Consider the following 14,783-nt stretch of genomic DNA (forward strand, 5'->3'; position numbering starts at 1 on the left):
ACGTGATATGGGGCGGCGAACTGAACACTGTCCTCGATCCTAACCTTGACCGAACGGCGGCAGAAACCAATCTAAAGCCGCAGCTATCATACTCCAAACCATGTCCACGGTTCCCTTAGCAGACATTTTGAGGGAATTACACCCGCAAGAGGGGGAATACACCTTCTATTCGAGTGTGCACGGCTCATACTCATGCATAGATTATTGGCTATGTTCACCGAACCTCATCACAGTTACAAAAGACTGCGAGATTCTCCCACGGACAATGTCCGATCATTCCCCGGTCCTCTTCGAACTGACCCCGCAAAACCCCGAATCCACTTCCCGTATGTGGAGAATGCCTCCAGCCATGCTCAAGGACGACACAATGGTAGAAACACTTAGGGCGGACATAATAGACTTCTTCGAACGGAACGGGGATCGGTCGGATCTAATACTACAATTTGGGAAGCCTTCAAGGTGTGGCTGAGGGGTCTGATGATGATGCGGATGTATGGAACACTGAAGGAAATAAGAACAGAACTAGCCAACACCGAGCACATACTAAAGAAGCTAGAAACAGCACAGGTGCAGAACAATAACAAAACCTATCTTCACAAAATAGCTGAGCAACTCACAAACTTCAGATCACTAGCTGAACGCAAACTATTCTACATAATGCAACCCGTGAGAGCAAGAAAATGCGGCAAAGGAAACAAAGCCAGCAGAGCCATGGCCAACCTCATCAAAGCAGAACAAGATATGAGACACATAACCAGTATAATTGACACCAACGGAAGAGTACAAACAAGACCGGTGTATATAAATGAAGTGTTCTGAAACTTCTGTAATAAACTCTATACTAACACAGACACAGAATCCCCTGAAGCCCTGCAGGAATATATGGACTCTTTTCCCCTACCCAGTTTGGACGAAGCAGACAAGACAGAACTCGACCTCCCTTTAAACACTGAAAAATTGGAACAAGCCATCATGGACCTACAAGCAGGCAAGACCCCAGGTTCTGACGGCATCCCAATTGACCTATATAAAACATTTCAATCGGAACTTGCCCCAAAGTTACTAGAAATATGGGAAAAGGCACTGACCAGAGGGTCCTTACCAAACACAATGAGAGAAGCAATTATCACGGTTCTACTTAAGCCACAAAGGTCACCCCAAGACCCCGCCTCCTACCGCTGTTATCACTAATCAACTCTGACGCCAAAATATATGCTAAGGCAATCGCCAATCGTCTAATAAAATGTATGAACAAGTTAGTCCACCCCGACCAAGCGGTATTCATTCCCACCCGATCAACAGCACTAAACCTCAGTAGATTCTTCTCTATTGCTTCACAGATGGACCCGAAAGCCCAGACCATAGCTGTCACCCTGGACACTGAAAAAGATTTTGACTCTGTGTCTTGGAGGTACATGTATGCGATCCTAAGTAAAATGGAGTTTGGCCCAGTATTCACGAGATGCGTTCGAGTTCTATACACAGACCCAAGGGCTGCCGTCAGAGCTAACAACACTCTATCGACAAGCTTAAGGCTTGGAAGAGGCACCAGGCAAGGATGTCCATTATCCCCCCTCATTTTTGCAGCACTCACCATTGAGGGAATGGCAGCCAAATTGACATACAAACACAATTGGAGGGGAATACGCATTAGGGGACCCCCCAACTGGTATCACTATATGCAGACGATACTATGATATACCTCAGAAACCCAGAAACTCACCTCCCGCCAGTGATGAAGGAAATTCAGAAGTTCGCCAAGTATTCGGGATATCGGATAAACCAAGCAAAGTCTGAAATCATTCCTCTTTCTCCTGCCACAGTGCAGTGCCCCGCTACCACACAGTTCAAATGGTCACCCGTATCAGCCCGTTACCTGGGAATCATACTGTCCACAAATAAACAGACCTTAATGGCGAATAATTATGACCTCTACCTGGAACTCCTAGAACACAAACTCAGGGTGTGGGACAAACTCCTGATATCATTATACTGGCGCATATCATTACTGAAAATGGTGATTGTGCCAAAAACTACTATACTTGTTTTGCAACATTCCGATATGGCCTGGCAAACCATTCTTTCAAAAACTACAAAAAATGGCAACAAGCTTTGTGTGGAGCTGGGGAATAGCACGTATCCAGTGGTCCAAGATGAGTGAAAGGTATGAAACAGGGGGGCTCGTTGCTCCGGATTTTATATTGTATTTCCAGGCAGCTCAAGCACACTTCGCTAAGTACTGGGTAGCGACGGCAGAACCACACAAGCACACAGTAGCCGAGAAATGTACAGCAGCCCCACTGAACCTTAGAGCAATGCCGTTTGCCAAAGCCACAAGGAATAGGGGAGAACTTGGCCCGGTAAGCTCCACCGTGCGAGCCTGGTTCCGAATACCTGACAGAGTAGGATGCCAGAATCCATTTTGGTCCCATACCCCATTATGGCACTACCGGGATCTCGAACTCACCCTAGACACGGCTCTACAGAAGATATGGGACCCAGGAAAAGAAAAGCGGGTGGGAGACTTATATCCAGAAGGGAAGTTTGATACCCTAGAAACTGTCCGAGCAAAAGTGGGAACCGGGCTCACAACATCACTACAATACCACAGGATGAAAGCAGCATGTAAAACAAGTGGCCCTCCTTCCAGGACACCCCCCCCACACACCCATTTCTCACCGAAATCATGACAACGGAAGGCTTTACTGGCGGCATATCCACTTTATACCAGGCCGCCCAACGACACACCCCTTCTAAAAACACAATGAAAGCTAAATGGGAGAGAGACCTGAATACCCCTATAGAAGACACTCAATGGTCCAAATACTGCCAATATACCAAATCTGCCTCACTATGCGCAAACTTCAGACTGATTCAATTCAAAATACTGAATCACTTACATATTACACCCAACAAAATAGCTAAATGTAACCCCACGTTGAAGCCAGAATGTCCCAAATGCCAGTCCTCAACAGCAGACTCCTTTCATATGTACTGGTCATGCCCCCGTATAAAACAGTTCTGGACAGAGGTAGCTGAAAGGGTGAGTGATATCATAGGCCTTCAGATCACAGTCACACCCCGGAAATACATACTGGGAGACATAGGGAAGGTCCCAATTAAAACACGCCGGCTCTTTGCAGTGGCGGGAATGGTTGCCAAGAGAAATATCCTCAGAGCGTGGAAATCCAAAATACCGCCCACTCAGCAAACATGGCTAAAGGACATTATGTATGTACAGGAGTCTGAGGAGACATATGTCAGAAACATCACAGCGACCTGCCGGCCAAAGGACATATGGGCCCCCCGCGGAACTACTTGAGGCCAACCCCAGTCTCATCCGATGATGACTCATGCAACTCGTAGCCCGACCTGATTAGCACATCTCCGAAATAAACTACAATATCTATCCCACAGAAAAAAGAAAAAACATACTGTGCCCCGATAGCTATATGTTCAGTTAGAGTCAATTCTAAGTAGAAACACAAATAATGTATGTTCTTTACTATGCGTAATGGTCATGTGTTTTGTACGTCAGCGAAAAATAAAGTTGTTAAAAAAAAGGAAATCTAGTAACACAAAAATAATCAGTTAAAGTTGTCAACTGTACACACTCAGTAGAAAATGGAGCAAAGTATATGCTCACACAAATACACATTGTCCAAATACCTCAGACGTGCTTGTGTATGCAATCTGTACCAATAGATTTTAAATTAATATTCCAAAGAGCAGCATGGTTTCATAGACTACACATCAAAATATATTAAGATGTTTGGAACCCAATAATTATGTCACACCTACCTCACATCGTGTAAGGGGATGCTTCAATGTAACATTTTTGGTGAAACGATAGACGCCGCCATCTTTGATATGTGACTGCAAGACCCCTGGTGTTTTGTTCTATTTTAACAACACTGTAGGTTTACCCTATTTATGTACTTAAGAACACATAGTGCATTTACTGGTTGGGAGTAATGGGGGTATGCTAGTGAGAAAAGGGAGGGGTGACCCCCATTGAAAGACGGCACGAGAGCTGAGGTGAGCAAGGGGGGCAGGGGTCGAGGGTGGTGTTCCATGGGAAAAGGGAGCAGGTGGGTGGAGCCCCTCACCCTCTCATTAAGGAGATCGAACGAAAGACGTGTGACCTGTAGTCACGGTTGGAATGAGAATGCTGTCACAAAAGAGAATCACAGGGGCATTGAGGACGGCCTTCTCCGGGGAATTCGGTAGGTGGCAATCAGGGAGCCGAAAATTCTGTCTGTTGGAGTCAGGCACGAATACCGAAACCCATAGAAAATGACAATACATCGCATTATACAGAATTAGTTCAGAAACAAGCACAGAGCATACAGCCTTTCAAAGTTTTTAAATCATGTGGAAGTTTGACCATTTCCCGCGGGTTTTGAGTGGGATTGCTGATTCACTGGCTTCAGCCTCTGTGCACCGGCTTCAGCCTCTGTGTCTTCTCTCATTTGTGCAGATTGATTTTCACGGCTCATACCAAGAAGCTCACCGAGCTGGCGACTTTGGTAAGTCCTAAAAGTTTAACATGTATTATTAAAGCATTCTTTGTATGGTCTTTTTTTGTAGTTAAACATGTGTTATTGCTTCATTGGTTAACAACTGAAACCTTCTAGAAATAATATAGACAACAAATATAACTATCCAGAACCATTCAATATATAACATTAGATTATAAACATCATTTGTTACTATGACAAAGCAAAGAAAGCGCATTGACCAATCATTAGCAGGCATCTAAAATTATAAAAGATTTTGAGACCCTACTGCAACTTTTAAGAAGGTTATCTGTATAATATTCCAGAACTGGTGCAGGGCTAGAGAGAGATATCACCCCCAAACCCCTACCGCAAGCACTCAATCCTGATATCAGTCTCTTCAGTCATTCAGAAACCAATCCCCAGACACCAAATTCCTAAACGTTTCTGTTGTGGCCCTATCATCACACATCCTAAATCCTACATGGGCCGGGAGGATAGCTCAGGAAGCAAGACCACCATAGCAACTCCAGTTCGAATCCCGGTCTTGCGCTTCGAAACCGATCTCAGCTATTAAGAGCGTTATAAAAGAACAATTAAAATAATGATTTGCCCTCTCTTTCTCTTGGAATTCTCAATCTATCCCACAAGACTTCTTACAGTTGTAATAGAATTGACCTAAATCTCATGAATAAGCCGCTCATTAGAGATGGAAGATGGGCCTGATAAATTTGTGTTTGAGCTATTCTGGGAAATATATTCCCTTTCCATTGCTTTGATTTTAAGGCAGTGTAAATCCTGTAAACGTTATATTTTAGAACAGGTTTCTGTTCATATCTTCTGGCAACTGAATGGAACTTGTGTATCAGACACCAATTTTCGAGTGTCCAATAAGCACTAGTCAGTGAACCAGCCTACGTATTTCTTGTTAGTAAAATCCATGATCTCCTTAAATATAGCCAGTCATGTTTCTCTGATAGTATGTCTTAACTTATGACATTGAGGAAGTGCTGGTCTAACCTGATCTACAGTGCTAAGATGAAGGGAGATAGTGGCCTCTTCTAATTCTCATGGGTGGGGCAGACATCTGCAGATCTCGCACCCTGGACCTGTGGTTCACAGGTATGCACACTGATTCTATGTCAAGACCGGAGGCTCCCATTATGCTTCTCTTTCTTTTATTCGACAACAAAGAAAAGAGCTCAGCAGCAAGATATTTGTGCACCAAAAGTGAGTGTGCCATGAGTAATGTGCAGAAAACAGGTGCACCAAATATATATAATAAACATAGCAATGTAACAGTAATATAACATAAAAGGTGAGAGTCTCTGAAGAAACTACATTTCCCAGGGAGCTTGGCTCCAGTTCATTTTGCGGCCATCAACACGTGACCTAGTCCACCAATAGTAGTTCAGATCCCCTGCATGAACAGTCCTAAACATGATGACACTTCTTCTTTCTTTGCTGCTCACAGCAAGAGATAAGTACTTCATGTTTAGCACTGCTTACGCCATGATTTTATAATTTAAAAGATAACGTTACAAAATGTCATAATATGTTTACTGCATAGTTATAGACTTATACAAATTTTACTTTCAATATTCATTTAAAAAAAAATATATAATAATAATTTGTACCTTTATGTTGGGCTCCGACGTCAGTCCTCTGACCTCAGAGACCGCTTCACACGGTCACAACTGATCAGTTATTTATTCTGCTCGTCCAGCGGATTCGCCGACGGCTCGCGCCGGCTTCGCTGCAACGTCGTTGCGCTTTTGAGGTACTGGGAATCCGGCGCGGCCTAGTCGGACCACGCTGCACCGCATGCAGGCCGCCAGAGGAGCTCCTGCTCTCCGGGTCTTTTCCTCTACATTCCGGCGCTCGAGCGTGCATGCCCGTTATAATATAACGGTTCTTGCAGCTCGAGCGCCGGAATCTTTCCTCAGACAAGAGCGACCGTTTCTTCTCGCTGATTTTTCACCGCGCATATAGCAAAGAAATTCTCTATTCAGCATTTAAGAACAATTACAAAGCTGAACTGAAATAACATTACTGGGCAGTGAGAGAAGGCGTTCGGAAGCCCAGAAAAGAAAAAAAAAAAAAAAAAAAAGTGAGTAAGGTGCATTTATTTTATAATGGCAGAACAGTACTCGCCTCAATCAGATCAGACTTGGTCTGAGGCTGAGGGAGATCACTGTTACATAGATGAAGTGGCAATGGCTAATAGTTTTCAGAAGGTTCTGGGATCCCCTGTGGAGACCAGTGTTAAGAAAGCTGTAACGGATATGCTCATTCCCATACAAAATCGTCTAGATACTATGGAGGAGCATTTCAGAGGGACCTCCCCTCCTGGGAGGAAGAGAACACAGAAAAGGAAGCACCTTACAGAAGGGGGACGTATACCGGCTCGCAAGAGTAAAAGCTCTACGACCCCCCCGAGCCAGCCAACTAATGCCACAGCTGCCGTAACGGACGCCTTCTCAAGGCTGAAACAAGCCTTCATGAATAGGAAGGTAACCCCTTCACATCTACCCTCTTACCCCAAGGAGTAAACCAGGGGAACTAGACCCTCAAGCCCGGAGGGACACGGACAGGGCTCGGAAGAAGAAGATCATAACAAAAACGTCTATGACGCTGATCTTTCTCACTCCTCTCCAGATGAGGAATTTCATTTCGAGGATTCAAGACCCTCTGCATCAGGGATTGCGGCAGACCCCATCCCTAATGACACAACCAGGACCAAACCTTCTACTGAAGGTACATTTACCCCGGAAGACTTAATACACCCCAGGTCCACCGACTGGGAACCATCTTCCAAGACATCGAATTACATCCACCTTAGGCTGCACAAACCGTTTGATAAAGAAGTTCACGCCAGACTACGTGCTGAATGTCCACGACCAGACATTGCGGATAAAGTAGTTCTGACTCCAGAGCTCGATTCTAAAATGATTACCTTTTTGGGTAAAAACGTTAAAGACCCCAGGAAGGGCATTGATCGCGCCTGGAAAGCCTGCCAGGACAAAGTATTGGACATAGCAGGTCCACTAGCAAAAATCTCCGATCTTGCGAATTCAGCCATCTCCTCATCGGACCCCATCGACCCAGTGATACTGTCCGGTTGGGTCCAGAGGGCTATTTGCCTCCTGGGCAATGCCAGTTGCGCCATCTCAACAGAGTGACGGAAAGGCATCCTATACAAGATAGATGCCAAATTAACCGATCTGGCAGACACAGAATCCGGCCCAACGGCGCAAGGCCAGCTTTTCGGAGACCCTTTCATGAAGGAGATGACAAAATTCGTCGGGACATTCACAGCGTTAGACAAAGCACAGGCTTCAATTCAAAGAGTATTTGCAACCAAGGTTTTCTCCAGGGCCGGACGAGGAAGAGGTCGCTCTTCCAGCCGTTACTTCTTCGACAAGAGACCTCAACAATCTCGAGGTCAGCATAATTCCTGGCAAGAACGCCCTGACACTTTCTTCCCCTCGAGAGGTCATGGTAGAGGACGTCCCTGGAGGAGACCGGCCAGAGACCCAGCCCAGCAACAATCCACAGGTCAGTGTACTGATAACTGCGCCAGCACCACTAACACCTATAGGAGGGAGGTTAAGGATGTTTGCAAATGCTTGGGATACCTTATCGGGAGATGCCTGGGTCAGGGACACAGCTCGGGGTCTACACCTAGAGTTTTTTACACAGCCCGTTCAGACATGTCGCCCCACTCCCATAGTAATGTCTCTATCAGACCAAACCGCCTTAGACAGCGAAATGCTCAGTCTCCATCAGAAGCACGCGATTCGCCCCTGCTCAAGTCAGGGAGGCTTCTTCAGTCCCATTTTTCTAGTATGCAGGAAGCAAAAAGTGCGCCCAGTCATAAACCTCAGAGCGCTCAACGAGTTCATCCTTTACCGCCATTTCAAAATGGAAGATATACACATGCTCAGAGATCTTCTCAGACCGAACGACTGGCTAATGCGCCTAGACTTAAAAGACGCTTACCTCGCAGTACTGATCCATCAAACACACATCAGTTACCTCAGATTCTCCTGGAGAAACCGAGATTGGGAATTCACAAGTCTCCCATTCGGACTCTCTTCGGCACCTTGGGTATTCACCAAACTCTTAAGACCTGTAGTAGCTCGATTAAGAGAGCAAGGTGTTCATCTCATAATTTATCTAGACGACATTATTTTCATGGCCCAGTCACAGTAGTCAGTTCGGAATCAAACCGAACTGGCAATAAACTTGCTGCACAGCCTAGGTTTTCTTATAAACTGGGAGAAGTCAGTTCTACTTCCATCCAGAAATATGGAATTTCTAGGATTCATAGTGGATACACAGAATTAGCAGCTTCGACTCCCATCAGCCAAGATTCACTCTACCAAAAGAGAAATACGCAGACTCTTACAGAAGAACATGTTCTCCCTTCGAGAACTAGCAAGAGTGATAGGGCTACTTTCATCTTCCATCCAAGCAATATTTCCCGGCCCTCTTCACTATCGAGAGCTGCAAAGATTAAAAGGCCAACACTTAAGGAGAAACCTTTCTTATTCTCAACTCCTGACACTGTCTCCTCAAGCAAGGACAGAGCTCAACTGGTGGCTCTCTCACATGGAAGCCTGGAACGGCAGAGCCATCTTCGGCTCCGCTCTAGATATTATTATCGAGTCGGATGCCAGTCGCTCCGGTTGGGGAGCGAGATGGGGTACCATAGCTACGAGAGGGACTTGGTCCCCACAGGAGCTGGACCTTCATATCAATTGTGTAGAGCTTCTTGCAGGTTCCTTTGCAGTGCACTCCTTTGCCAAAGGCAAAGCGAGTTGCTGTATTTTACTAAAGATGGACAACATCTCAGCGGTAAGATACATCAACCATCTGGGCGGCACCAAGTCGAGACCCCTAGCAGAATTAGCCAAAGACTTCTGGCATTTCTGTCTGGATCACCAGATTTCAGTTACAGCGGAGTACCTTCCCGGCCTCTCAAATGCAGTAGCGGATTGGTACTCACACCACTCAACAGATTACAGCGATTGGAGAATCAACAGAGAGATTTTCCTCCGCCTTCAGGAGATCTGGGGTCCGATGTCCATAGACCTCTTTGCTTCCAGACTCAACTCCCAACTACCAGCTTTCTACAGCTGGTGGCTGGACCCAGCAGCAGTTGCAACAGACGCATTCCTACAGTCATGGTCCCAGGGAATACTGTATGCCTTTCCTCCTTTCACTATGATAGTGAGGACCCTGGCGAAGGCCCGTCAGGAGCATGCAAATCTGATCCTTATAGCACCGGTCTGGACATCTCAGACTTGGTATCCAGTTCTTCTGGAACTGCCTACGGATTCTCCAATACTACTACCCCAGTTTCCGGATCTCCTATTAGATACATCAGGTCAACGTCATCCTCTCCTCCTCAACAGATCTCTGACCTTAGCAGCCTGGAGGATTTCAGGTCAAGATGGAGAGTCCCAGGCATGTCTCACAAAGCGATCAACCTTATCGAAGAGAGTTGGGCTCCTAGTACCCGGAAGAGATACTCCAACTCTTGGAGCTTCTGGAGCTCCTGGTGTCGTGAGAAAGGATTACATCCAATTTCAGCACCTAAAGAAGAGATTTTGAATTTCCTAGCATCTCTAGCGGAAAAAGGGCTCGCCTACAGGTCTGTGAACACCTACCGTTCAGCAATTTCCGCAGGTCATGACCTTATCCAAGGAGTACCAGCAGGAGAACACCACCTCGTCTGCAGGTTGCTCAAGGGTGTAAGGCTTACCGTCCCACCTCCAGCTCACTATGACAAGCTTTGGGACGTTAATAAAATACTGAACCTTTTTCTGGCATGGCCCAATAACAAAGAACTATCGCGTACAGCCCTATCTGGCAAACTCACTACTCTACTCTGCTTGGTCTCCTGCAGGAGAGTCTCAGACATCCGAGCTCTAGATCTAGCAGGCGAACCTTTTCTCCTGATGGCATTGTATTCCATATTCATAGAAGAACAAAGTGCAATTCCAGGGTGATTTCCTAGCCCGCCTTTAGAGATCAACCGAAGCTCTGCTTGGTTAAATGCTTGAAAGTCTACGAAGAAAAGACGTCTCCACTCAGAACCTCCCCTAACGGGCAGCTACTGATCGCTCTGCGTAAACCGCACAAAGCAGTATCAGCACCGACCTTAGCACGTTTGGTCCGGTGGACGCTAGCTCACGCAGGGATAGACGCTAAGCATTCCGGAGCCCACTCAGTTAGAAGAGCCATGGCCTCTAAAGCATTTCAGGCAGGAGTTCGCCTAGAAGATATCATGAGGATGGCAGACTGGGCTAGTGAATCAGTTTTCAAACAATTCTACCTAAAGCCAGTAGATCAGCCGGCATCTATTGTGGTAAGTAAGCTTTAAACAAGCATAATGGGAGCCTCCGGTCTTGACATAGAATGAAGATTTTCCATAATAACTTACTAGAAAGTCTTAATTCTATTAAAGACTCGGAGGCGAGCATTATTCCACCCGGCGAGAAAATAACATTTTACCTGATGTTAATTAAAGATGCAATGAAAAGATGAATGTTCTGAAATTTACATGTACCCTATCGGAATAACTCCAAGATTTTCTCCCACCCTGATAAGGGATCTAGGGTTGTCATATACAAGAGACTAAAATGTTCCTTTTTCTTGACAGCGCCTGCAGACAAGTCCGCCTGATCTCGGCCCGACACAAGTTCTTCTTCTTCAAGTTAGCTACAATTATCTCCTACTATGGACAGCCAAGTTCGCAGCCCAGAAAGAGGAAGTGTCATCATGTTTAGGACTGTTTATGCAGGGGATCTGAACTACTATTGGTGGACTAGGTCACGTGTTGATGGCCGCAAAATGAACTGGAGCCAAGCTCCCTGGAAAATGTAGTTTCTTCAGAGACTCTTACCTTTTATGTTAAGATATTACTGTTATATTACTGTTACATTGCTATGTTTATCATATATATTTGGTGCACCTGTTTTCTGCACATTACTCATAGCACACTCACTTTTGGTGCACAAATATCTTGCTGCTGAGCTCTTTTCTTTGTTGTCGAATAAAAGAAAGAGAAGCATAATGCTTGCCTCCGAGTCTTTAATAGAATTAAGACTTTCTAGTAAGTTATTATGGAAAATCTTTATTCTCTCTTGCTCTCTGCTCAATCGCCCCTTCAATTTTAAGTGAGTCTCACTTCTGAGATTCCTAGGAGCCACGTATTTATACATAGGATTGCTGAGGTACATACACAATAAAAGAAAACAGCTGCAGACTCCGGCAATAATTTGGGAAAAGGCATTATCCCCAGAAATTATGACCTGCCCCCAAGGTCCATGTGACCATTAGCCCACTGCTCTGGCCCTCCTTTGTGCCATCTGCACAGAAGACAAAACAAGCATTGGCAATGCCAATAGCTTTGGCTTTCGTGTAGACATGGGAAAGGCATTTGACAGGCATTGCTGTAATGGTACTAACTGGTCATTGATGGTAGCAGAATTAAAATCGTACACATAACTTGGCATATGATAGCAGTGCATGGAAAATGACATATAAGCAAGCCAAAACGTATGGCTTTGCTAATGCTTTTTCTTACAGGACTACAGTGAAGGACACGCATGATGCTTATAAATAAAGCTAGACAGGGCTAAAGGCAGACATGGTTAAAACGTTTCTATTACAACTGCAGTGCATTTACAGCACCAATTAAACCATTTGCTCTTACAAGACAGCTTTGAAAAACCCCTGTCAGGCAAATTTGAGTGCAAAGTTTGATTTTTAGGCTAGATAAAGTTAGCTCAAAGAGATCCTTGGAGGGTGTGTTTTGGGCAGTTAAGAGCAGGAAGTGGGTGGCACTGGCAGAACTCCAATGCATTCGTTTTGGTGTGCCGCTAAAGCACCACCTAATAGCAAAACTAAAAAGAGGGCTAGAGCAGGAACAATAGCAGGCCAAGATGGCCACTGATCAAATGGCACTTGGCGGCCATGGAGCAGAAAGCCGTCCTTGATGCTAGCAGCTCCAGTGATGGATATGACTGGGCTGACAGAGGTGGGTGAGACTGGAAGCCTCGAAGAGGAGCGGGCATTACATGAACAGGCAGGCTATTCAGGTTCAGTTAGAATGCTATGGATGTCCTCTATATTAGTAGCAATAGACCACATTCCAATCATTCTAATAGGCTCTGGCGCGGGTGTCTGAGAAAGAAGGTTTTATGTCATTACAATGACATAGCATTACACTTGTGAGTCAGATCTTGATTAAGTGAACATTCTTACTCCTCTTCGTTGTTAATGTCGAGGGGATCCATAGAGATGGTGATGTGGGCAGCCAATGCTGGTCAAGCAGATGTAAGTTTCCCTGTTTATATCCAAGAGCTGGGACTGCTTTTGATTCTCCTCACAATGATTGGAAGTATCTTCCTGGTAGAGCAGCAGAGTGACCCGTGCAGCTGAGAGAGGGCAAAGCATGATCAATGCTTCTGAGAAGGGCCTGGTACCAGAGGGTGGGGATGCAAATATCTGACTATGGTACCGTTTTTGCACAACAGTCCTCGAGGTAATTATATAGCCTTTTCCTCTTTAGCAGAGTGTCCGCCAGCTTGTACGAGATTTAAAAGCAAGCCATTTAAAAAAAAACACAACTATTTTAAAAACCTCCCTTGAAAAGAACCTCTCAATGTTTCATGCTACTTAGAAAAATACCATAGTCCACGAGATAGCTTTTTTTTCTTTTGGATACAGACCATGACAAATAAGGACAGATTTGCATAGTACTTAGTTTTAATCTGCCATATGTGTTTATTACAAGTGGTTTTAGGAGGTCCCACTTTACCTCTTCCAGTTCACCTGTCTCATATGGACCTCGAACAAGGGAGGTGGGAAACAGTTGATGGCCACTGGCTGCATTCTCCCAGCAGTTCTCTTCCCAGCAAAGGCAACAGTCCATGGAAGAGTGGGTGAGCACACCAACCATCCCCCCGCACGCACATACACCAACTCAAAAAACCCACAACCACCCATGTCCCAGAGGATACACTGCCTGTGCACTGAACACAGAAAAGGGGTGTTACTTTCAATACAGTCCTGCCGAGGAAGAGACAAAAGTAGCATTGTCCTTAAGGCAGCCTAAGAAGGCCATAAATGCTAAAACAAAAACGGAAAATAGGGCTTGGCAGCTCTGACAACGGCAAGAAGTGTAATGTGGAATTGGAAGCATGGTGACAAGGATCTGTCCAGTGCCGGATGACCAAATAGGCAAAGTAGGCACCAGCCTATGGGCCCCACCCCTTTAAAGGGCCCGCGGCAACGGATCAAACACATGCTAATGAACACATACGTTCTGAGAGTGGAGGAGGGGCGGGGCTTCTGACGCAGCAGGGCTGCATCTGCCGGATAGAGACGTTAAAGTAATGGTGCAACGATCTGTGGCCGATGAGTTGGAGAAAATGAGCCCTATCAGTCAGTCGGGTGTGGCCTGACGAAGATTGCGGCAGCTAGGCAGTGGGGTCAATACCCTTTTAGGTTAATTTCTGGTGGTCGGCAGAGCCGTACCCGGGGTCCGTGAACCTCCAGCTCTTGGAAGGCCCTAACTCCTCTGCGTCACAAAGAAGTAGAGGGGCCATACAAGAGCAATTAGTTACTGCTGTTTATTAGAAGAAACAAGCAGGGACACATTTGTGGAGCGTAGGTGCAAGGCAACTTCTCAACCGAGTCGGGCTCGCAGGCCCGTTTTGTACCTGAGTGACGTAACAGTTTGCGTCACCTGCGAAAGCTCATCCCCCGAACCTATCGCCACTCTGGGTTGGTTCCACGAGTGGTAGGTTCACTATAGGACCATATAGTGGAAAGGGTTATTGGTGGATCAGAGGACAGGTGGTACTATTGGTTCATCCCTAGAAATGGTTACTTCGAAACTGATAAATGGAGAGAGTTAGTGATTGGTTGTGTGGTATTGTCATCAGTTGTTAGCCCCCCACGTCCTGATTGGTCCATCAGTGGGCCCCCAAGCCTGGGACCATCGTCGTTCCCAGCCCGCGATGTACCTGGTGCTGGAAACAATGTATGACTATGCGTCAGTGAAAAACAATGGGCAGGTTCTGCTACTGCCATTAGAGCGCTCCTTTCCCATCGTCGCCTGTGTCTGAGTTGTTACGACTTTGTTGCATGTTGCAAGAGGGGCCTCAGACGTGGGACACCAGTGCTTCTTCAGTCTTTGGGAATTGGCATTGTATCAGGTCGGCCTCGTCACGTGTTGAGAGACCATGGCTGAGGCAGAATTACAGG

The 14,783-nt window shown here is 45.8% G+C and overlaps 1 protein-coding gene across 1 annotated transcript in view; it reads left to right on the plus strand.

The window, feature by feature from the left end:
• GPLD1 (glycosylphosphatidylinositol specific phospholipase D1) overlaps positions 1-14,783 on the plus strand; it is a 701,308-nt gene that overhangs the window by 290,428 nt on the left and 396,097 nt on the right. Inside the window, exon 6 of the mRNA XM_069613627.1 lies at positions 4,481-4,529. Coding sequence (XP_069469728.1) covers positions 4,481-4,529 — 49 coding nt within the window. The remainder of the gene's footprint in view (positions 1-4,480; positions 4,530-14,783) is intronic.

The sequence above is a fragment of the Ambystoma mexicanum genome, chromosome 5p (genome assembly GCF_040938575.1).
Source record: "Ambystoma mexicanum isolate Mex_15411 chromosome 5p, UKY_AmexF1_1, whole genome shotgun sequence".
In the NCBI taxonomy this organism is placed as follows: domain Eukaryota; kingdom Metazoa; phylum Chordata; class Amphibia; order Caudata; family Ambystomatidae; genus Ambystoma; species Ambystoma mexicanum.